The sequence below is a fragment of the Danaus plexippus genome, chromosome 4 (genome assembly GCF_018135715.1).
Source record: "Danaus plexippus chromosome 4, MEX_DaPlex, whole genome shotgun sequence".
NCBI lineage: Eukaryota > Metazoa > Arthropoda > Insecta > Lepidoptera > Nymphalidae > Danaus > Danaus plexippus.
The window spans coordinates 8,483,523-8,507,419 of record NC_083538.1 but is presented as its reverse complement, the minus strand read 5'-3'; the positions used below and the strand labels follow the sequence as shown (position 1 = coordinate 8,507,419).

At 35.4% G+C, this 23,897-nt stretch overlaps 1 protein-coding gene across 1 annotated transcript in view; it reads left to right on the top strand.

Annotated features, from left to right (window-relative positions):
* The window catches only part of LOC116768623 (muscle-specific protein 300 kDa), a 91,140-nt gene that overhangs the window by 20,979 nt on the left and 46,264 nt on the right, over nt 1-23,897 (top strand). Inside the window, 16 exon segments of the mRNA XM_061524065.1 lie at nt 233-476; nt 918-1,097; nt 1,358-1,732; nt 2,264-10,303; nt 10,869-14,596; nt 14,676-14,853; nt 14,943-15,128; nt 15,204-15,551; nt 15,812-16,072; nt 16,474-16,944; nt 17,025-18,323; nt 18,871-19,044; nt 19,912-20,010; nt 20,144-20,381; nt 20,464-20,798; nt 20,924-23,374. Of these exon segments, the coding sequence (XP_061380049.1) occupies nt 233-476; nt 918-1,097; nt 1,358-1,732; nt 2,264-10,303; nt 10,869-14,596; nt 14,676-14,853; nt 14,943-15,128; nt 15,204-15,551; nt 15,812-16,072; nt 16,474-16,944; nt 17,025-18,323; nt 18,871-19,044; nt 19,912-20,010; nt 20,144-20,381; nt 20,464-20,798; nt 20,924-23,374 (18,607 nt within the window).

Genomic DNA, 23,897 nt, shown 5'->3' with positions numbered 1-23,897 from the left:
TTGTTACTCATCAATGATCACTGGACAGTCCGCGCAGCACACTATATTTGGTGTTCAATAATAAGATTTATATTTTTCGTCTTTCCTTCCATATTTTCAACACAAACTTAAAAGAAGAAAAGATTGTTATGAAATGTTAATTATATTGTCTTGCTCTTAATATTAGACCTAAAAGCGTACATTTTTAGTTGTTGTATGAAACTTGTGAAATAGCACCTTTTAATCTCACCAGTTTCGCCCAAGTATCATCAGACGCGACTCGTAAAGAAGCAGAACTTCAACGTTTGGTTCGGGCTTGGGAAGAATTCGACGAGAAAGCCAGAACTGTACGGGAGTGGACCTCTAGGGCTGAAGCGCTCCTGGCCGATAATAGGATCGATTCTAAACAAGCCGTGGACTTCCATAAGCGATTCTTCCAGGAGGCCGACGAGAGAGCCGTTTCAGAACTGGTCAGATCTGGACGAGAGTTGATTGAGGTAAGAGCAATATGTAAAATAATTATAACTAAAGACAACAAATTCATTACTTGTCTAAAGTTCTTCTTCCCATAAAAGTTACCAGCAACGTGTAATTTCATTAAAATATTTTCACTAATCATCGTGTTATAGGAGATGAAATCTCGGAAGTATAGGCATGCTTTGTGTTTATTCGATTATTCCAAAACTTTTTGCAGCTCAAGCTATTATATAGTTTTATGAAGTAATATGAGGTCGAATATACAATTATAGATCTTGATAAAATTGAAATTTATGTAATGGTTATACAAGTCCAAGTATTTAGGCGGTCACTTTTTTAAATAATTTTCATTAAATACGGAGATTAATTTCGTTACAATTTTTTTTGTATAACATATTAATTCCATAGTCGGGAAACCTTGAGCTTTTGTCTTAAATTTATATTTTTTATATTTGTGGTAGCTGGTAAGCGAACCAGAAAGACCTTCGGTGGTGGAGACAGTGGAGCAGTTGCAGCGTCGCTGGAGAGAGTTGCTGCAAGCGGCGCCGGCGCACCTCATGCGACTGGAGTTCAGGCTGGACGAGGCCGTGTTACAGCACACCGTCAAGGAAATAGACAAGGAGATTGTCTACGAAGAGCAGGTATGAGACATGATAAAAAAATATTTAACATTAATTTTTGAACAATAATTTGAAAAATATTTAAATTAGTAATACAAAATAATTTCTTATGAGAAATAAATAGCAGAAGTTGTTTTTATCTTTTGTTTCAGAATATTTTTGTTACTCTTTTTTTTTAACATTTATTAATGATATTCTTTTATACTTTTAGTTACTTTTAAAATTCTAGGTCGATGATTGTATAGGTTATAATTTTATTTTAATCAATTTTCTTTCCCCAGGCCTATAACCAAAGCGATGACGCGGATGGTATTCTTATCAGGAACGAGGAATACTTCCGTAACCAAGGGAAGATCATGCAGGTTGAACAATGTCTGCAGAATTTAAAGAAGATATCTCAAAGCTACACCCAACAGACTGGAGACAATTCTTTGGAAGAAGAATTAAGGAAATGCGAACAAATGTGGGAAGCCACAGTTCACAGAGTAGAGCACTTTAGACAACAGCTACAGAGGATTCCTGCTAAGTGGGATGCTTATAGAGAAAAGTTCAGGGAGATGGAGATGTGGATGGACCACGTCGACAAGACTATGGACAGTATTGTCAGAGAAGTTGATTCCGCTGAGGCATTTGAACGAGAGAAAACCATCTTCCAGGTATGTGTAGTGTAAGATACTTTAAGATGAAAGTAAACACTAAACTTACTGATGACATATACATAAAGGATTTGATCTTTGAACGATCATTACTGATACATACTAGAACGCTATACAATACGTAAAATATTATCAAACATTTAAAAAGTATTATCAAAAGCTTAAAAATTAAAAAGAGTTAATTCTCTAATATGGGGACACATTTTTTATTTTTAATAAAAAGTTGTAGTCATATATACATTTTGTGATTAATGTAAAAAAAAAAATTTTGAAGTAAACAGTAATGGTGTACCTCAGTGTGATCAGAATTAATCCAAAAACTGGAATTGTTTAGTTATTTAAACCTGAACGTGTTGGTAAGGTTAATCGTAATAATCATAATATTGGTGGAAAATATATGTTTGTCTATTTTATTTCCTTACTTGGATGCAGCTAAGAGAATTAATGGTAAATATGATGCAAAATGGATTCGTCGAATATGTTATTTGTTGAAGGTTTTAACTTTATGTATAATAACTTATTTTCAAACAGAACATTTGCCGCGAAGCTGATAGAAAACGGGAAGATATGAAGTGGCTCGTCCAAACACTGGATATGCTTTCGAACCATTGTTCTGATGCTGAAGCTCAGGAGGAACAGCTGCGATTGGAGAACCTTATCGCCAGATACAAGAACCTAATTCCAACAATAGAGATTACTATGATAAAGACAGAAACATACACTCGCTGTTACACTTATCGTAGAGAAGTTCACGAAGTCATATGTATTCTTGAGGGTGCCAAAGAACAAGCTAGGGTTGAACCAGATTTGCAATCGCTACAACATGTAGAACAATTAGTCCTCGAACAGCAGGCTGCGGTACAGAAGTTAGACAGGCAACGTCCGTCTGTAATGTCAATGCTTCACAGAGGAAAGGAACTTATTAAGGATGCTAATGCTCCAGCCTTCGTGAGAGAGGATGTAAGGAATCTGGAAACAGGATGGAATACCGCTTATGAGACGAATACTGAAAAACTCCACAAACTTAGAGACACACAGAAGGTGTGGTCCAATTACGAATACCAAAAGGAAGATTTACTTTCAGATATCAATAAAATAGAAAGCTTCGTTGCTCATCCAGGGTTAGAACTTGGAGTTTCTAACATAAACCGGGAACTACAAGAGACCAAATCAATCAGTACGGATTTGGAACGCGCTAAAGGCGAAAAACTGCCTCAGTTACAACAATCCTATGCTGAGTTGCAGTCTCTTACATCTAATAAACCTAAACCAGTTATTGAAAAGGATCTGGAAACAATTCAAAGAAAATTAGTAAGAGTTGAAGAAGACGTTAAAACGAAAGTAGATCATTTAGAGAAATTCAATGAAGAATGGGTTAAAATTGAGAACCAATTAGATCATGTCCGCGATTGGATAAAGAAAGAAAGCCCACTTCTAATATCACAAATAAGATCAGATAATATTACACCAGAAGAGCGTGTAGAGAAATCACAAACTCTACAAAAAGTTATTGCCGAAAAACTTGAAACAGTTCGAAAAGTTGCTGATCAAGGTACTAAGTTGGCAGTTGAGCATAGAGTTCAGGATGCTAATAGACTTAAAGGGGATGTTGTTGTTTTGGAAAAGATGATGGCAGACCTTCAACGATCAATGGAACATCAAACGAAAGTTGTTGAACATGACTTAGCAAGTTGGCAAAAGTATCAGAAGGGTGTATCGGAGATTAAACCGTGGATAGAGGAAGCAGAAATTAAACTAGGTAACGTTCCTAAGCCGGCATCATTACCTGAAGCCCAACAATTACAACAGCAATCAAGAGCACTGATCACCGATTGCGAAAAACAGCTCATGAATTTACAGATCTTGTCTAGCGTCAGTCATCAGTTGTCAGGAAAGACGAGTGCCCCTGACGAAGTAGATGCTATCCACTCAAGATGGGCTGTAGTACACGATCTAGCAGATCAATGGAATAATAAGTTAGATAAATTAGTAACTAACTGGGAAAACTTTGAGAAAGAAGCTGAAAAACTTGAATCTTGGATTGAAAATGGCGAAAAACTTATCAATAGTCGAATTATTAATGTTGAAACACCTCAAGTAGAAAAACTTGATAGAGAACTTAATAAACTCAAATCCTTTGGTAATGAAATTTCACAACAACAAGCAAAGATTATTAGCCTGTCCCAAACTTGTGATAATATATGTCATAGCATACAACCCGACGGAGGAACTTTATTGAAAAATAAAGTATCGGACATCAAGGAACGAACAAACGCCTTGGCTGATACTGTAAGAATGAAAGTTAATGAGTTGTCTGATAAAATCATTGTAAAGCAGGAATTCCTAACTAAGTTACACAATTTTGACAACTGGATTACCGACTTTAGAAGGAAGACTGAAAGTTATGATCAAATAAGTTCTGATCGAGTGGAACCAACTCTTCAATCTATGCATGTTCTTCTTCAAGAGCATGCTGCTAAAGCACCTGAATTTACTGAAATTTACAATGAAGTTAAAAATATGACTCTCGCATCCCATCCAGAAGAAACTCGGTCTTTAAGCGATACTTATTCAAATATTGCTCAACATTATCAAATTATTGAAACAAATATTCAACAAAATAAAGCTATTCTCAAGAAATGGGCAGACTTACTAAATTGGCATGAAGACAACAAACAACAGTTAACCCACATTCAGTACCAAACAGAAGGGCCGAAATTAACTCCTGAGAGCTACGAAATTCTTCGTCAAGAATTAGTTAATATTATTGCAAAAATACCAGAATGGAAAAGTAATGTAGCCTTATTAGATGGCCCTTCTCGAATCAAAGTAACTGATCAGAGCACTGGTAGAATAATACCTCCTTCTAGTCTGGTCAAGGAAATAGAAATGAAAGCTGAGTCTTTGTTGAATGCTGTGACTACTAAAAGAGATCTGGTACAAAAAGTTGGAGCTAGATGGGACAAATTTAATGCACAAAATCAAGCTTTGTCTGAAGTTTTGCATAATGTTCAATCTGTTCTAAATGAAATGTCGCAACAAACTGTTCCCTTGACAGAGGCAACTATTCAGGATATGACAGAGAAGTTAGATAATGTCGACTCTGAGCTTAAAGAGAAACAATCTATAAGAAAGGAATTTAGAGAAGAAGGTTTACATCTTATGAGAGAGGATCAACCAAATATGGGAACCATTCAAAATGCTTTATCATCAGCAGACAATAATTGGGATCAAGTGGTTAACTTTGTTCGGGATACTAAGAATAAGTATATTCTTCTATCATCAACATTGCAAGAATTAAAGAATTTTACTGTCGCTTTTGATAGGGAAATGAATAGAGCTGAACAATTATACAATGAATGCATGGAGGCACCAAATGATTACATGCAAACTGCTCAATCTTTAGACAAGGCAAAAAAATCATATGAACTTTTGAAGCGCTCCAAAGGCCTGCTGGATCAAATGGAACTGATTAAACAATCAGTTCTTAAGCAAGCATCAACTTTAGGTGGATTTGATACTAGTCCATTAGAAGAAGCTTTCTTAAACTCACAGACGCAATGGGAAAAAGTTAACGACGGAATAATAAAACGGATACAAGATCTAGAATCTCAATTAATTGCATGGCGCCAAATTGATGACACCAGAAACCAAGTAGTAACTTGGTTGAGTGAAACAGGCCAAAACTTAGCAAATGCTTGTGATAATCTGGAAATCAGATTTGGTCAAAATCATTTGTTGAAATATAAAGAAGAATTGCCAATTTATTTGGGATTGAAAAATAGCATCAAAACTAAATGTGAGCAAATTACAAACTTAAATAAAAGTATACCATTAAGTCAGATTTCTTCTATAACTGATTACTTGGACAGCGAATTTGAAGCATTAAAAAACTTGTCAGATAATTTAGAGGAAGCTGTTTCATCTTTAGAAACAAAAGAAAATAAATTGAAAGAAAACATCAAGCGATTATCAGATAGTATCAGTAAAATAAGAGATGACATTATAAAATGCGACGATATGTCAGGTGACAATGCGAAAATTCTAGACAGATTAAAGAAATGTCAGTCATGTAAAGTTGAGTTACAAAATCTTAGTGACGAATTAGACAATCTTACCCAAAATGTCTCTGAAATGAATGCTAATTATCCTGGGTTTTACGAATCATTAGTACCAAAAGAACTTAGTACTTTACAAAAACGATTTGAAAGCGTTGTAATCCATGCTAACAAAACTGAGACAACTTTATTGACTTTCCTTCAAAAACTTTTTACTGATAAATTAAATATTTTCAATAGAAATCTCAAAATACTGGATGATAAAACAAGATGGTGTATGCCTGATATTAATAGTGACAAATACAATCTCGAAGTAAAAAGTGCTGCTTTAGCAGATGTGGAACTCGGAATAGCAGATTGTAATAAAAAAGTTGTAGAACTTAAAGAAGCTTGTGAGATATTGCATGTGGTAGCCGAACCAGCCTGTTTTCTTGAAGCTGCCGCACAAACTGAAAAAGCAAAGAAAAATTTGGATGTTCTTTCATCGAACTATGAAGAAATTAAAAAACGTTTGCAAGACAACATCGAAGCATGGCAAGACTATGAGAAACATCTTGAAAACGTATCAGAGTGGCTTAGAAACAAAGAAAATAGAATACGACAAGACACAGCAAATCAGTTGAACCTTAACGATATTCAAAATAAAATATTAGAAACTGAAGATCTTAACAATGAAATAAAGAAATATGGAGACGAAATAAAAAGATTGACAGAAGTCGGGGAAACAGTCTTATCTAGTAATCCAGATTCGAGGATTTCCCAGTACATAAATCATTTGGAATCGAGATATCAAGCTGTAAGTAAATTTATGGACCAACAATTGAAACGATTAAATGACCTTAAAAATAACAAAACTCAATATGACAAATCAATCTTGGAGTTTAAAAACTGGATTCAAGACGCTAACGCTAAAATAGCAGATGTAGCAGCAATGAGTAAACATGCGAAACCAACGACTTCTGACTTAAATCAAGTTAAAAAAATGAATGACAACAAAGAAATTGGTCAGAAGTTGTTAAATAATGCTGTTGAATCTGGAGAAGCTTTGTTTAGTGATGTTTCGCCGGAAGACCGCGAACAAATAAGAAGTGAATTAAGATCATTACGTGATGCATTTGAAGACTCCGTAGATTCTCTTAACAATGTTATAAAAGACATTGAAACTACTCTCAACAAACGGTCATCTTTTGACGACACATTTAATCAAGTACAGAAATGGATTAGTGATAAGGAAATAGAGCTGGGAGAGTTTAAATTGTCCCCTAGTTTACCGGAAAAGAAAGCTCAACTTCATGCCTATAAGATTCTCCAGCAAGAAGTAGATTTACATCAATCAATGCTGTCACAGCTAACTGAAAAACTAAAATTAATGCCGGATGAAGATTCAGAAAAAAGTCTGAAGAAAATAATTGATAGATATGGAGCTATGTCTTCAGAACTTGGAAACAGAATTTCTAAATATGACGGCCATGTTTTGGATCATGAGAAATATAGTCAAATGTTGGAGGAAGCTCGAGACCACCTCAATCATGTCATAGCTGAAAATAGCCTTGTTGCTTATGCTGTCGTTTCTCAAAAAGATGACGTCGATTCTAAAATTGCTTCACTTGAAAAAGTAACTTCAAGAGCTCAAGAAATTGATAATTCCTTGGAAGAATTAAAGTTGCAACTACATAGTGTTTTAGAAACAACCAGCCCCAATGGTCATCCTGTCCTCATTAGTGAATACGAGCAATTAAAAACTACGTGGGAGCAATTTTCAAAACAATGTAAAGAATATGATAAAAAGTTAAAAGATACCTTGCAGCAATGGAATGAAAGTCAAAAAGCTTTAGATGATCTTGATGAGTGGCTCAAAGTTAAAGAAAGTCAAGTTAGAGATCAGAGCCTTAAAAGTAATTTAGAAGCAAAAGTTTCCCACTTACAAAAAGTCAAAGAACTACAGAGCGAGCTGGAATCTAAAAAAGCTGATTTTGCTGCCTTGACCGACAAACAAAATGTTTCAAGTGAGTCGAATCTCATTTCTAAAACTTCCAAACTAGCAACGAGGTACCATTCATTAAATAATCTCGTTAATGAAATAATTTCAAAATACGAAGTGTTTGTATCAGAGCACGAAGCATTCGAAAACGAGTATAACAGCATAGAAAATTGGCTTTTGAATATGTTAAGTGAACTTCAAGACCTGAATGAAATTGTAGGCGATTATGCTGTTCTTCAAGAAAAACAAAATAAAGCGAAAGAATTGTATGAGATGAGAAATAAGAAAACACCAGTATTTGAAGAATTCCTTAGTTTGGGCGAAAAACTATATGCTCATACAAGTCCTGACGGAAGAGAAATTATACGTCAAAAGATTCGTAAAATTAGAACATTATGGGACAGCTTTGGTGATAGTTTCCAAGAAACAGTTAATAAGTTAGATCAGTGTCTTCTCCAATTCTCAGACTTTTCTTTAGCTCAAGAACAATTAACAAAATGGCTCAAGGATGTTGAAAAAGCGATGCAAAAACATACAGAACTAAAAGCTTCACTTGAAGAAAAGAAAGCGCAGCTACAAAACCATAAAATAATGCATCAAGAAATTATGACTCATCAACAACTAGTAGAGTCAGTTTGTGATAAAGCTCAACAACTTGTCGACCAAACTCATGACGCTTCTTTAAATGTTTATTTACAATCCATTAAACAATTGTTCCAAAATATTGTCACAAAATCACAAAACCTTCAAGACAATCTGGAGGACTGTGTTAAAAGACATGAAGAATTGGTACGTTTGATTCAACAATTTAAGGAATGGCTTGGATCTCAATCAGAAAAACTATTAGATATTGAAAATGCTATAGGCGAAAAACCAGAAATTATGCGAAAACTTCAATCCGCGGTTGCCTTAAAAGATATAGAAAAAGTAGGCTCTAGTAAATTGGATGAAATAAGAGCAATGTTTTCCGTCGTTAGTAAAAGTACATCAGAAACGGGCAACTCAGTTATTAAAGCAGAAATTGATAACTTGCATAGTCAATTACTATCTGCAGTTGGGAGCATTTCCACCGCAGAACAGAAGTTAAAAAATACTTTAGAAGTGTGGAATAAATTTGATGCATCAAATGAACTGTTGTCCGTCTGGTTAAAAGATATGGAAAATAAATGCCGAGATCAAACGCTCTCTTCTACTTTGGCAGAAAAAGAATCACAGTTGGAAAGATATGTTAAAATACGTAATGATATTCATTCAAAAGAAAAAGAAATAGATGCCTTTGTTGATGAATCTCACAGTCTTGTATTATTGAGTGGCGTGGATCGACTTAAACCTCTTGTCACACAAGTAAGCAGTCGCTACCAACAACTACATTTAATTTCTAAGGAAATAGTTAACCATTGGCAAGAATTAGTTACTGACCATAAGAAATACAGTCAACTACGAAATGAATTCGATTCCTGGCTAAAACCGTTAGAAGATCAACTATCGCAAATAATAACAAATGAAGATAAACTAAGCATTGAAAGTAAGGGTAATAAGTTGCAAGTATTTTTACTGGAACGAGAAAATGGGGAACATAAAATGGGTATCTTAACCGCGGCTGGTGATAAGGTCTTACCAGAAACTGCAGCTAATGGCAGGGAAAATATTCGGTCTGAGATCAGAGACCTTAGACAGAGATGGGATAAATTGAATGACGGTATTCTACAGCAGCAAAAAGAATATGAATCTCAAACACTGCAATGGTCAAGTTATCAAGACGTATTGCAACAAACCCTATCTTGGTTGGATGAAAAAGAGAAAATAGTGGACAGTGAAGAAAAAGTTATTTTAAATTCAGCGCAAGATATTAAATCCAAATTACTTAAAAATAAAACGCTGTTACAAGAAATATATTCACATAAAAGAGTAATTGAAACTGTTACTGAAAAAGCTAAATCTATTGCTGCAAGTATTAGTTCCGGCAAAGGAGAAAATGACGAAATGGCCAAAATCACACAATCCGTGTGGGATAGGTACAATGCTCTCACTAGCAGGTTATCTAATATAATCACTAAGCATGAAGGTGCTTTTGATGTTTACCAACAATTTGCTGACCAGCAAAAATCACTTCAGGATTATCAGAAGCATTTGTGGGATAGGTTACATTTATTATCAGACTATACGGGCAATAAAGCTGCTTTACAGGGCAAGGCTGTAAAGATACAAGAACTTCTGGATGCAATTCCTACAGGGAATAATAAACTAAAAATCCTATCTGATCTTATAGAGAATAATAGTGTTAAACTTTCACCACGTGGTAAAGAAGGTATGTCTCGGGAACTAGGATTACTTCGTGCTGATCTCGAAAAATTCACCGCGACTGTCCATGATGTTAAACAAGCCATTGGAGAAAAAATACAACAATGGATAGAGTTTGATGCTGCTAATGATCGTCTGCAGCATTGGCTGAGCGACACAGAAATGAGCCTGAAGACTTATACGCCCAAAGCTACGTTAGAAGAAAAGATAGACCAACTCAATAAGTATCAGGTAAGCAATTTAGTATTATTATTTTCGTATTTCAGCGGAAGTGTATCTATAACTTTACAAATATATAATGAGTGAAATGTATTTTAAACAGGATTTGAATAAATCGATAGATAATCATGAATCTGATCTGAGTGCAGTAATAAATTTGGGGGAGGCCTTGGATCAAGTAAGATTGAGACCAATAAAATTTTGAAATTTAACTGAATACGCACCATATGGTTTGGTCTAATTTTCAATAGAACTATATCTAATCTCACTGTACAAGGCAATATTATTCTAACTTAATATAATATACGCTAAACTTTTCTTGCGGTATATTATTATGTCTTTCAAACAATATATTTGTTATTTTATTTATATTTTATTATTTGAAAAATTTTTCATTAACAAAATTAATTAATTTGTACGACGTAAATGGAATACTTCGCCACTTCAATAATACTATATCTTTCTAATTTCACTAATAGTAGATGTCGTAGTACTAGTTTAAAAATAACTTCATTCTGTTAAAGACCCGAACGTATAAAATTGTTCTTATTAAAAAAATTATTATATTTATTTATAGGCTATTCTAGCTAATTTGAAGAAGACCGAAAACGACGTTGATAAAGTGACCGATGAGTTTAGTGACCTCATTGAAAATTGCAATGATACCAGAATCACAATGAATCTACAGCAGTTGACGTCTCGATTCCAATCAGTGCATTCAACCGCCAAGGAGTTGGTTAAAAAATGTCAACAAGCGGTCAATGATCACAATGCATATCAAGATAAATACAATCAATGCATAGACTGGGTTAAAACAGCTGAGCATAAATTTGATGACAGTCAGAGGAATACTTCTAATACTCCTGAAGGTATTATTGCCAAACGTGAGAGCCTGAACGATCTATTAAGCCAAAGACGAAACGCAACGCTGCTTGTAAATAATACTTTCGAACTAGGAGAAAAATTGTACCCTTCAACGTCCCCCGAGGGCAAAGAATTAATTGAGCAACAATTACACGACCTGCAGCAAACTGTAGATAATTTGTTTGACAATATCTCGAAAGCTGAGCGGGATTTAGATTCTGAACTAAATAAATGGTCTTCGTTTGACGAAAATCTAAAATCTGTAAAGGAATGGCTAACACTGGCTGAGAAAAATCTTCCTAAAGAAATTGAACTTAAGGCTACATTAGACGAAAAACGGAATCAATTAAATGTTTACAGAAACTATCTTCAGGATGCGCTTGCACATCAACAAGATGTATCTGACCTCGAAACTCGAGCCGAAAACTTACCTGATGTAAATAAAAATATTACAAAAGAATTGAATCAATTGAAACAACGGCATGATATTATTTTAGCTCGTTCAAAATCTTTTGTTGAACAATACGAAGCCATTGTTAATAATCATCAACAATATAGTAAAGCTGTGATGGATTTGCAAGAGTGGGTTGAGGCAACACACAACACTTGCCAGTTATGGGGTGACATTAATTTAGAAAGAGTTTCACTTAGTAGTAATTGTGAAAAATTGAAATCATTACAAGTTAGTCTGCCTGAAGAGAAAAATCGCATAGATAAAATACGCGCCCTTGGGGAAAAAGTTTTGCCTGGAACTGTGGCTAGTGGTCAAACTAATATAAGAAACCAAATAGATGCCTCTCACCAAGAATGGGAGGGCTTAGTGTCATTTATCAACAAAACAATTGAAACGTTGGAAAATAAGATCCAACTGTGGAACGAGTATGAGAACATGAAAGATCAGTGTTTGGCATGGATCAGAAATACAGATAATTTGATCCACGCTGTCGATTTAAAAGCTACTTTATCTGAAAAACAAGAACAATATAATAAATTCCAGGAATTGCAGGGTGAAGTTCGTGCAAAGGAATTGGAAATAGATAATATTACGGAAAAAGCACAAAATTTGTACACGGGTGTATTAGGTCCACGAGGTTCACAATTATCCGATTTAACAGTGAAATATCAAACTTTATCTCAAAAGGTTAAGGATTTAACAAATAGGTGGCATCAATACGTTAAGACTCACCAAGAATTTACGACTAATGTTGCCGAATGTTCACAATGGATCGAAGAACTCAGAGATAAACTTGATTTCTGTGCTGACTTAAGTTCTTGTTCTCAAGACGATTTAGAAACAAAGTTGGTATTAATACAAAACTTGTTGCTTGCGAAAGATGAGGGATTTACAAAAGTTCAAGCTTTAGTTGAACTTGCACAAAATGTTATGGCCAACACGGCACCAACTGGTCATGAAGCTATTAATAATTCTCTAGTAGCACTTCAAGAGCAATGGTCAGCGTTGTTATCAAGAATGATAGAAACAAAGAACCTACTTGATGATTCCGTTACTAAATGGGCTGGATTTTTAGAACAAATTCAATTGATCCAAAAAAGCAACGCGTGGTTAGAAGGAATGTTAGCGGAATTAACTCCATACGAGAGTTCGATGTCAGACAAACGTGCCCAACTTGAAAAATTAAAAGAGGTCGAGGAAAAGGCCCGCTGTGATCGTTTGGAAGTAGATACTTTGAAAGCCAAAGCTGCTGAAATGTTGGCCAGTGGACAACAAAATCAGGCAGCATCAAAAGCTCAGGAAACATTAAACAAATTTGATCACTTATATGAAAAAATTAAGAAGTTATTAGCTGACCGCGAAGAACAATATAAGGATCATAGATTATATAAAGAAGCCCATGATGAACTAATACAATGGTTAGGAAGAGCAAGAGAAAAAGTTCCGTCGCTTAAATCCAAACCCTTAAGTGATAAGCTTGCCATAGAAAACTCAGTTGCCCCTCTTGAGGCTTTAATCAATAAACAAGCACAAGGTGAATTATTATTAGAACATTTGCAACATACAGGCGAAGTTGTTCTTGCAAGTACATCACCAGATGGACAATCCGTCATCAAGAATGAGATGAAAGCTCTTAAAGAAAGTTTTGATACTCTCTTTAATGAAATAAAACAGCAAAAGAGTCAACTAGAAGACACCGTTAACCAATGGCGAGAGTATAAAGATGAATATGAAAGACTTTCAGACTGGTTGCAACAAAAGGAAATACTTATTAAAAATCATAAATTGGCTTTGTTAGGAACCGCTAAAGAGAAAGGAGGCCAGGTAAATGAAGTAAAAGAAATCGTTGATCAACTGCACAAGGGAAAAACTGATATTGACAATTTCAACGCTTCAGCTACTGGCCTGTTAGCATCTCATCTAGATACTTACGTAAACAATCAATTACGACACCTTAACTCACGATATCAAGTTCTCATAAACATGGCTAACGATGTTCTTAAAAAAGTAGAAACTAACTACGAACAACATAAAAATTACGACGATAATTATGAAAAGACAAAGAAATGGATAAATGATGCCTGGGAAATCACTCGAAGTGGCAGTGAAGCGGGTAACAATAGCAGTAAAGAAGCTTTACAAAAGCGTTTGGAACAAATAGAAGACCTGCTCAAGCGTCGTGAGGAAGGCCAAAACCTAGTTCATGCCACGGTTAATAGTGGGGAAAAGGTGTTAAGAAATACCAGATCCGATGGAAAAGACAGGATAAATACAGAATTAAAAGAACTTCAAAATGAATGGGATCGACTTGTTAAGAAAATGACTACAGCTAAAGTCCACCTAGAGACAGCCTTACTTCAATGGGCTGACTATAGTTCTAGTTACTCTCAACTGCAACAATGGATATCCGATAGGGAAGCGAAATTACAAGAAGTATGTGAACAAAAAGTTGCGAAATCTAAAAAAGGTCAAGACCGTCATGCAGGACTTACAACAGGTCTTAGCCTTGGAGAGAGAAAAGCTACACTTCGTCAAACAAACAATATTGTACAAGATATCGTTTCGTTTGAACCCATGATTCAGTCTGTAACTTCCAAGGCTTCAGAATTAATGCAACAAGCACCCGCGTCTGAAATAACAAGTAAATATGAGAGTCTTTCTAAACAAGCTAAAGACTTATATGAAAAACAAAAAGAAACTGTGGAACAACACCAAGTATTCATAGATGCTGGTACAGATTTTGTCCAATGGATTAGAGCCGCTAAGGAAAAATTAGGGAAGTGTTCCGATGCAACCGGTGATAAGGAATCTTTAAGCAGTAAAATATCACAATTAAAAGTATTGGAAAGTGAATTGCCGGAAGGTCAAGCTAAATTGCAAAAAGCGCTGGAACAGGGGGAGATATCCTGCGGTCTAGCTGATGAAGAAGACAGAGAAGACATTGAGGAAGAAGTGGCTCTGATGCAAGAAGAATATGATACCTACGTGTAAGTTTTAATATCGACAACAGTTTTTTTTTTATTTATATATATGTTTAATTACTAAATTTTTAATTACTTCTTACAGAGAACAACTTCATAATACAAAAGCTTTGATTGAGGGCGGTATTGTTAAATGGACAGAATATGAAGAGCAGTACAAAGAAGCCTTGGATTGGTTATCAAAGACTGAGAACCTGGTACAATCCTTTAATAAATTGCAAAATAATTTAGAACAAAAGAAAGTGGTTTTGGAAGAATTCCAGGTAACTAATGCTTACAAAGATTAAGTGTCATCAAATAAGTCAATTTAATTTGTTTGATAACTGACTATATACATATGATTTTTACACAGTGTCACCTACAAACGCTTTTTGATTGGCAAGCTGAATTGGACAAGTTAAACATGCGTGCACAAACCCTGCTAGAAACGTGTTCAGATACTAGGGTATCAAATGGTATCACACAGCTTACTACCAAGTACAACGCAATCCTGTCACTCGCCAAGGAGGTTATGAAACGCCTTGAATTGCATTACCAGGTAACTTTATAAAATCATAAATGAAATTTTTACGTTTTGGAATTATAAATTACATGTATTATGTTTTTTTTATAGGAGCATCAGCAACACAATGCATTGTACGGAGAATGCCAAGATTGGTTGGATAGAACTCGAGAGAAGTTGAACCAATGTGCAGAAATTCCGAACACCTTACAAGAAGTAAACAACAAACTTAACACCGTTAAACTTCTACGTCAATCTCTAGAACAAGGTCAAAACAAATTGAGATACCTCTTAGAATTGAAAGAAAAAGTTATGATGAACACTGAACAGGCCGGAGCGGCGAAGATACAGGAGGACACAGACAACTTGAAGCAAGAGTTCGATAAGTTGATCGCTGACTTACAAGAAGTGAGAAACAAACTGACGACGAGAGCTTCGCAGTTTGATGATATATCGAAGGTAAATAAAATTAATCGTAATTTCAATTACAGTTAAATGAAACTAGTATTATTCGGATTTACTACCTCGTCTGCCCGTGATCACGGTTGCTGCAAAGTAACCGAAACGTCGGGATTATGTAGTTTTTAAATAATAAAATCCGCGTAGTGAATCCGAATAATACTAGTTTCATTTAAATGAATACTCGCGAAAATCTTAGATCTCATTATTCAATTACAGTTTATTATGTTTGTAATTAATCTTTATTTTTTTCCTTTTAGATCCACAAACTCCTTGTAGAATGGTTGGATGATATTGATCAAAAAATGCAATCAGACGATTCGCTTCTCAACGATTTATCAGAGAAGAAAGCAAAATTGGAAAAATTCAAAACATTCAACAGAGACATCGATTCACACAAAGACCTTGTAAATAAACTGAATGAAAAGATTAAGGAGGATGCTTCATTAAAATCTAAAGAAATTGAGGATACTTTAAAACGATACGACGATATTAAGAAGGCTGTCAATGATATGATCAACGTAAGGAATGTTTTCAATCTTAACCATTATAATAATTTATTCGTTTTAAAAATATTATATATTTAGTCCACCATATTTTTATCGATGATTAAACTGTTATGACCTACTTAAAAAAAAAACTACAATTGTAGTCACAATTTTATTTTGATATCAAGATAAAATTTTTTTTTTCGAAGTAATCTTAAACATTGCCTTTGTAATAAATATTTTTTTTCTACTTTGTCAATCTATGTAAGATCAGGTAAATCAAACAAAGAAAAACAGAAAATCTAACTTCGTTTCAATATTTATCGATATTTTTTATTCTTTTCGGGTTCTTTTTATTCTTTGTGTGTTTAAATGGGAAATGTTGTTTTTTTAATTAATACAAAAATGTTACTTACATGTTTTTCTCCATGCAGAAACTTGAGGAGTATGTCAATTCGCACATCCAATATAAGGAATCGTATGACAGCTTCTACGATTGGATTCGTAACTGCAAGATTGAAATACAACATTGCTCAGATTCACACGGAGATAAGGAGGAAGTTCAGAAAAAACTGAAAAGTGTCAATAAAATCATTGGATCACTTCCGAAAGGAGAGGCTTTACTTCAGAAGGCTATTAAGTTGAGTGAATCTGTGCTAGAAACGACTGGAAACGAAGGTAAAGATAATATCAATCAGGATATCAAACAATTGAAAATAGAGTGGGAGAATTTACAACAAATATGCAAGGATACTAAAAAGTTATTAGAAAAATGTTTATCTGCTTGGTCCGATTTCATGGAGACTCTGGAAAAGATGACCAAATGGGTCAAAGATTTTGAATCTAAATTAAACACAGTGCAAAAGGTTGATAAAATAACTCCAGAGTATCTTGAAAAGTGTCGCGTAAGTATTTATCAATTTCTTGTGTGTAAGAACATATGCATTAATTAATTTCTTTTAAATTATAACTTTTCTTCAAACAGGAACTTTTATCTCAAGCCCTTGCAAATAAGCATGTTTTAGAAGAATTAAACGACAGATGTGAAAACTTAATGGAACTTAGCGCTTGTGCTTGGGTTCGTGATAAGACAGTCAATTTACAAACTGAATACACGGCCTTACTGACTAAAATACAGGGTCTTGTATCGAATGGAGAAAAGAACTTGTCAGATCACACTGAATTTATCAAAGCTAAGGAAGAATTACAGCGTTGGTTAGAGACTGCTCATGGGACCGTACACGATTCCATTGGAGTTGGTGATATTGTCGCAACAAAAGACAAGTTAGAAACAGTCAAACTTGTCAGTAACAGGATGACAGAGGGTCATCATTTGTTGGTTGTCTTACAAGAAGCATTCAAAAAAGCTCTCAACAATACCCCTCCTGAGGAACAAGACGGTCTGCGTAACGACGTCAAAGTTTTGCAGGAGAGTTGGGATCAACTTAAAATAGACTTGAATTCGATAACGGCTCAATTAAAGGCCGCTATCGGCAAATGGGAAGACTTTGAAGAATCGAAGAATAAAATGAACCAATGGATCGAAGATACAGAACAGAACTTGGATAGAGTACCTCCTGCAAGTGGTGAACTGGGAGAAATGAAGACTCTTCTTGAGAAATACAAACATATTGAGGATGAAATCAACAACAAGTCTCCAGAATTTGAACGCTTAAAGTCTGAAGCAGCAGAATTAAGCGGTTGGGCTAAAAATCCAGCCGCTAAAAAGGCAGTGGCAGCCTTAGAAAAGAAATGCAATGCCTTAAAGGCTAAATGCGCTTCAAAGAAGGCAGATCTGGAGGCTGACATCAAAGATTACAATCATTACCACCAGTCTCTGCAAGATACCGAAAAATGGTTACTGCAAATATCATTTCAACTTATGGCTCATAATTCATTGTATATCTCAAATCGTGAACAAACCGAGGAACAACTGGCCCAGCACGCAGTTTTACTGGACGATGTACAGAAGTATCAAGCTACTTTAGATGATCTCGAAGCAAAAGGTCGAGCGCAGATCGAACGCTATGAGGCCACGACACCATCTATCCGGGACACAGTCGGTAAACAATTGAAAAATGTTAATGACAGCCACAAGAGCTTACTAGCGACGGCTCTGCAGATCGAACGCCGACTGAGAGAAGGTTTGGCCAAGTTCAAGGAGTATGAAGACACTCTGGAGAGTATTTTGAACAATTTGGATGAATGTGAACCAGCGATAACTGAACTAGATGTCCCCGTGGATGGACTGGCTCATGGACGAGACTTGCTGGATAAGGCCAGGGTATGTGATGAATTAACTAAAAAAACTGTCTTAAGAAAATTTCTTTACTTTTGCTATTTAATTATTTTATACTTTAAGATTTACAATTTATATTTAATAAAACTATTAATAATCATCGTTTATTGACATTTTTTAGGGATTTTTATGTGCGTCTTGTATTATTTATTTGCAAACGATAGTTGGCACTGAAAGTATTAAGAAAGCTGGTTTGGTTTACATTTATTGTGACTCATCTACAATTAATAATGATTCCAGAACTACAGTGAACTTTTGTTACACAATAAACTCACTAAATAATAGCTTATAGTCTAAATATGAGTATATACTCGTATATGTACATTATTTCATAACTTTGGTAGGATCTGTAAATTGTACATTTTATTTGAAATCAAATTAAGCTTATAACCAAAGATATACTCGTACCTAAATACAATTTGTTGTATTTCATTAATCTACAAATATTTCGTTATTAACGTAAAATATGAAATAATATTGTAAGCAACCTTGAATATGATATGACTGACCCTGTCTCTAAATAACTGTGTAGGCTCTCCACAATCGTCTGCAAACGGAGAAGTCCCGCTTGTGCGCGGCCGTGGCTGCTTGTAGTGCGGCTGCGGCTTCCGTGTCTCGACCCTCCTCGCCAGCGGACACTGCACCACCACCAGTTCCCCAGAGAGAACTGCACGTTCGCGCGAGGCTAGAGGACCTCATCGACCAGGTAACAGGACCCGATACCGATACATCGTAGGAGATCTTCGTTTCTCGAATTTCTTTGTTGTGTTTGATGTGTGATCTTTGGTGTTTTGGTTGAGCTTCCACCGGATATACTTCAAGTAAGGAAAAAAATATAGATATTCTCAGTTTTAAATCACCTCTTGATGATGATACGGTGGAGACCCAACCTTAGCAATATAACAAAACTTTTTGAATGCAGTGAATTTTTAAAGATGTTTTGTGTGTTTTTTTTTATTAACCAAATACTTTGAGATTACCAGGTTCGGAAAATTACAGAACCAACAATTTATATGTAATGTAACGTTATGGTAACGAGGAAGGAGTTTTAAAACGAGGTAGACGCAGAAGTGGTAGTTAGAACACGGTAGATGGCAGAGTGTACATAAGCTTTCGTTGGTGACGTTTTTTTTGCACCTGGTATTAATGTTATACGAAATGTAGAGATTTCAAAAATATTTATCAAAACAAAAATATCACTCTTGTTCCATTTCGGCTACAATTACACAAATGTGAATAAATGTATTGTAAATATAAATATTTTTGCAATTATTCAAATCTGTATAAAGAAAAATCACATCAAACAAACTGTAAATATTAGCACTTCGTCGTGTAACACTACTATTGTACTTACATAATCTAATGTGTGTGACATTCCAAAACTAATAAACAGCTAAATGTTTACTGAAGTGCTTGAGACAGTGTGCGAAAATAGCGAATATACCAAATAAGTCATATTATTTATGATGTAATCTTTAAATATATATGTGTTATTTAGTTCACATTTACCTAATTACAAAAATCGCACCCTGTCTTAGTACCTCATAATTGCACTGCCGCATGTTTGTTATAGACTCATGTGAGCGACCTAGGTGGCGCACGAATAGACTCCTTAAAACGGACTCTCGAAGCGCCGGAGTTCAGCCAGAAACTTGTGGCTTTCGAGAATAAGGTAAGGCTTTGCTCGATGCACATGGATATGTCACTTGTTGTGAGGTTTTTTACTAAAATGCATATAATAATCACTTCGCCTAGACCTCAGCTCCATTTTGAATTTTAAGTTATCCATTACAAATATGATATAGGTACAAAGCCACCTGGAGACGCTGCGGGATGCCGTCAGCGGGATGGAGGAAGCTATGAAGCAAGTGCAAGAAATCCAGGAGTGGATTGCGGTCCATGCCGCTTTGGCCCACGACTGGCTCTCTAACCCGTCTAAATTACGACCGGAAGCTGCTAAACAGGATATGGCCACAATGAATGATGCACTCGCGTCGCTGGCTGAGAAGCGTAATAGATTGCTTACTGAAATTCCTACAGAGGGTAAGTGTTCAACTTTTTCTTTTCTCTTTCGGTATTTATACTATGTATGAACAAGGCTTATTATAAAAAAACATTACTCTAGGTCTGGAAGATGAAATAAATCTTGAAGAAGAACTCGACAAACTAGAACAAACAATACATCAGGCAATCGAAAGAGAAAAGGGCAACCAGTCGATTATAGAAGATTTCAGACACAAATGCCAAGAGATACATGATTGGTTCGATTCTGTACTTAAGAAAATGTGCTTAGCCGATAAAGGGTCGGGGTTACCTTGTCCACAGAAATTAAATGCGCTCAAAGAATTATCATCTGACTTTGGCCAGAATGGCAAGGATAAAGTAGATGCTATCAAGAACGTCGGGAATAAAGTCATCAACATTGTTAGTAACTTGGAGTCGCAGCAAGTAGAAGAACAAGTGAGTATAATATAAAGTTTAAATTATTTATTATGTATTATCGCAAAGGAAAATTTCAAAAATATTAATATTAATGTCAATCGTGCATGTATTTAATAATAAACAAAAATATTCTTATGCCACAGATGAAATCAGTGGAGCGAAGGTACAACGATATTGGTAAACGCATTCAGCGCAAATTGCAGATGTTAGAAATAACTTACAAAGCTATAGACGGTACTAAGAGTGAAGTAAACGCTCAAAATGAATGGATGCAAAAAGAAATCGACAACATACTGCATCCGGAGCCATTGAGCTACGACAGCAAGTCTGTTAAAGACAGACAAAAAAAAGCAGCCAATTTACTGAAAGAAGCCGATGGTAAGAAGACTGTTATTGACTCTCTAGAAAAGAAGGTAAGCAACATTCAATCCGAGCTAGAACCTTCTGAGCAAATGCAATTAGAGTCCGAGCTTTCAGAATTATCATCTAAACAAAAACAGTTAGCTTCTCTCGTTAAACAAGAAATTGAGAGATTGGGAACCTGCGCCGATACAAGGAAAAAATTAGAAAATGATATCGAGAAAGCTAAGAACTGGCTTAAATCTAAAGTGGCGGAAATAAAGAAACTTGGAGGACCTGTACCCCTCGAAGTAGCTAAAGTTGAAAAAGATATAGCGGTTCACAAGAAACTACAAAGTGAACTTTCTGACTTCCACAATGACACACTTAGTGAAGTGATGCGTCAGGGTAACGCTGTATCGAAGGACTGCTCTAGTGAGAACCGGGCTAAGTTGCAAGCTTTACTGGAAGATTTAAATAAAACATACACTGCAGCTAAAGTAGATATTGATGATAAACTTGCAGCTTTGAATAAACTTCTTCAGGGAAGAAATGAGTTTGAGGCTGATGTCGCCAAGTGCCAGAGTTGGTTAAATGAAGCTGAAGTAGCAGCAACTCCTGAGCTACGTACAACTAGTCTTCAAGTTCTGGAAGAACAGTTGGTTAAATTTGAAAAATTAAATAAAGAGGCGGTGGAAGTTGAAAAGAATATTGGTAAAATTAAGGATAAATCGAAAGATATTATGGATTCTTTATCTGATTCCAATAAGCTACAACTTAAGGAACAAGTGAATGTTCTATCCGATAGATTTGCCAGAATTAATGCTATTATAAACGACAAAAAGAACATTTTATTAAAGCATATCAAAGAATATAAGGACGCTGCGGCAAAGATAGCCGCTGCTTTAGAGTTCCTGAACGAAATTCAAAATAAATTAAAGGCTTTGAACAAACCAATAGGAAGCAAAGTTGAAGACGTGCAACCAATCATCCAAGCTTACGAAGCTATTCTGGATGATCTTAAGAAAAATAAAGCCATGCTCAATGAATTACAAGGTGGCAACTTACATGACTTGCAAGATATAGTGTCTAAACAAGATGAACTTATGAGCACGATCGAAGACCAAATATCGAAACTCAAGCAGCTCTTGCTGTTACGTGAACAATTCTTTGCTTTGGTGAAGGAAATTGAAGATTTTATATCAAAATACACGGAATTCACGGCTGAAATTGAAAAATCTAATGATTCATTAGAAGAAAAAATTAAACGCTACGATGACATCATAGTCAAGATCCAGGGCTGCGAGGCTCTGTTAGCAACGGCAACTGATAAGGGACAACAAATCGCGGCAGAAGGGACGGTAATTGACAGAAACAACATCACAGAGTTATTACAGTCCCTTAAGCAACAGTTGCTAACATTACGACGCAATGTGGAGGCCAAACGTCAAGAGAATGAAAGAGCTGCAGCCGAACATAAGAAATTAGCAGCTGATCTCTCTGCAATCTTACAATCTCTTCATGACAATGAAGCTGCAGTACATTCGAGACCTCTATTGAATAGGGATGTCGCCAGCGTTGACAAAAAACTCATTGAACACGCAACGCTCGCTAAAAACATTCAAGGATATTTGGACAAGCTCACCAAAATAATAGATTCCATTAAAAGCGACGATGTAGTTCCCGGTACACTTTTAGAAATGATCTCAGAGGGAAATTCTCTAAAAACTTCACTGCCAGAAGAACTAGCAAACAGAGAAAAACATCTACAAGATAATAAAAAATACAGACAATCATATCAACAAATGGTTGAAAAACTCAGTATTTGGGTCAATGAAGCAAATATAAGACTAGGAATGGGTAAAAACGGTACCGACTTTGAAAACATCGAGTCTGACATCGAAGAACACAAGACATTCTTTAATTCATCAGAACCGGAAATGAAAGATCTTGTTGGAAAGAAGATGCAGGACATAGTGAACAAAATATGGCCATCCCTTACTCCTTCCGAACAGGAAGAGTTATCTAAGGAGCATCAGAAAAACAACCAGCTCCTGAAGAATACCTTGAATTCAGCGAAATCTCGTCAAGCACAACTAGAAATAGATTTGGAGATCTGGAAAGATTTCTGTCAGTTAGTGGAAAAGATTAAGGCCATTCTTGATAAGAACGACATCCCTGAAGAACCCGTGACTTCTATGGAATTACTCCGTTTGTACGTTGAGAAACTTAAACACGCCCACAATGACCTTGAGGTGAGTTTTTTTTTACTTTTTAATAACATGTAATCTTAAACATAATTTAAAGAAATAGGCATATTATAAAGAAATAATTAGAAAAGAGATTTAGGCTATTTATTTATTGAAGACAACAGCGTATCGTGCTGTATACAGGAACATTTAGAATTAAAAAACTTACCTGTCACGTTAGTAAGGGTTAGTATATTCGAAGATGAAACCAGCAATGTTTTATAAACTTATCTGTAATGTAACTTTATGAAATACGAACTAAGACGCTATAAACGAATTACCATCAAACGCCTCGCGATCAAGCGGCCTTGTTTCATTGAATTATAAAACAGTATTGACAATGTTATTTCAATTGACTGTAAAGTGTCAGGCGAACTGGTCCATTGTTACGCCGGTCAATAAACTCTGAACGCATCGCGCTGCACTCGTCGTATTGAAACATTACACAAACAGAATATACAACAAAAACCACGAACAGGATTTATAATAATAACAAATAAATACTCTCTATTAAGTGATGATTTTCAGC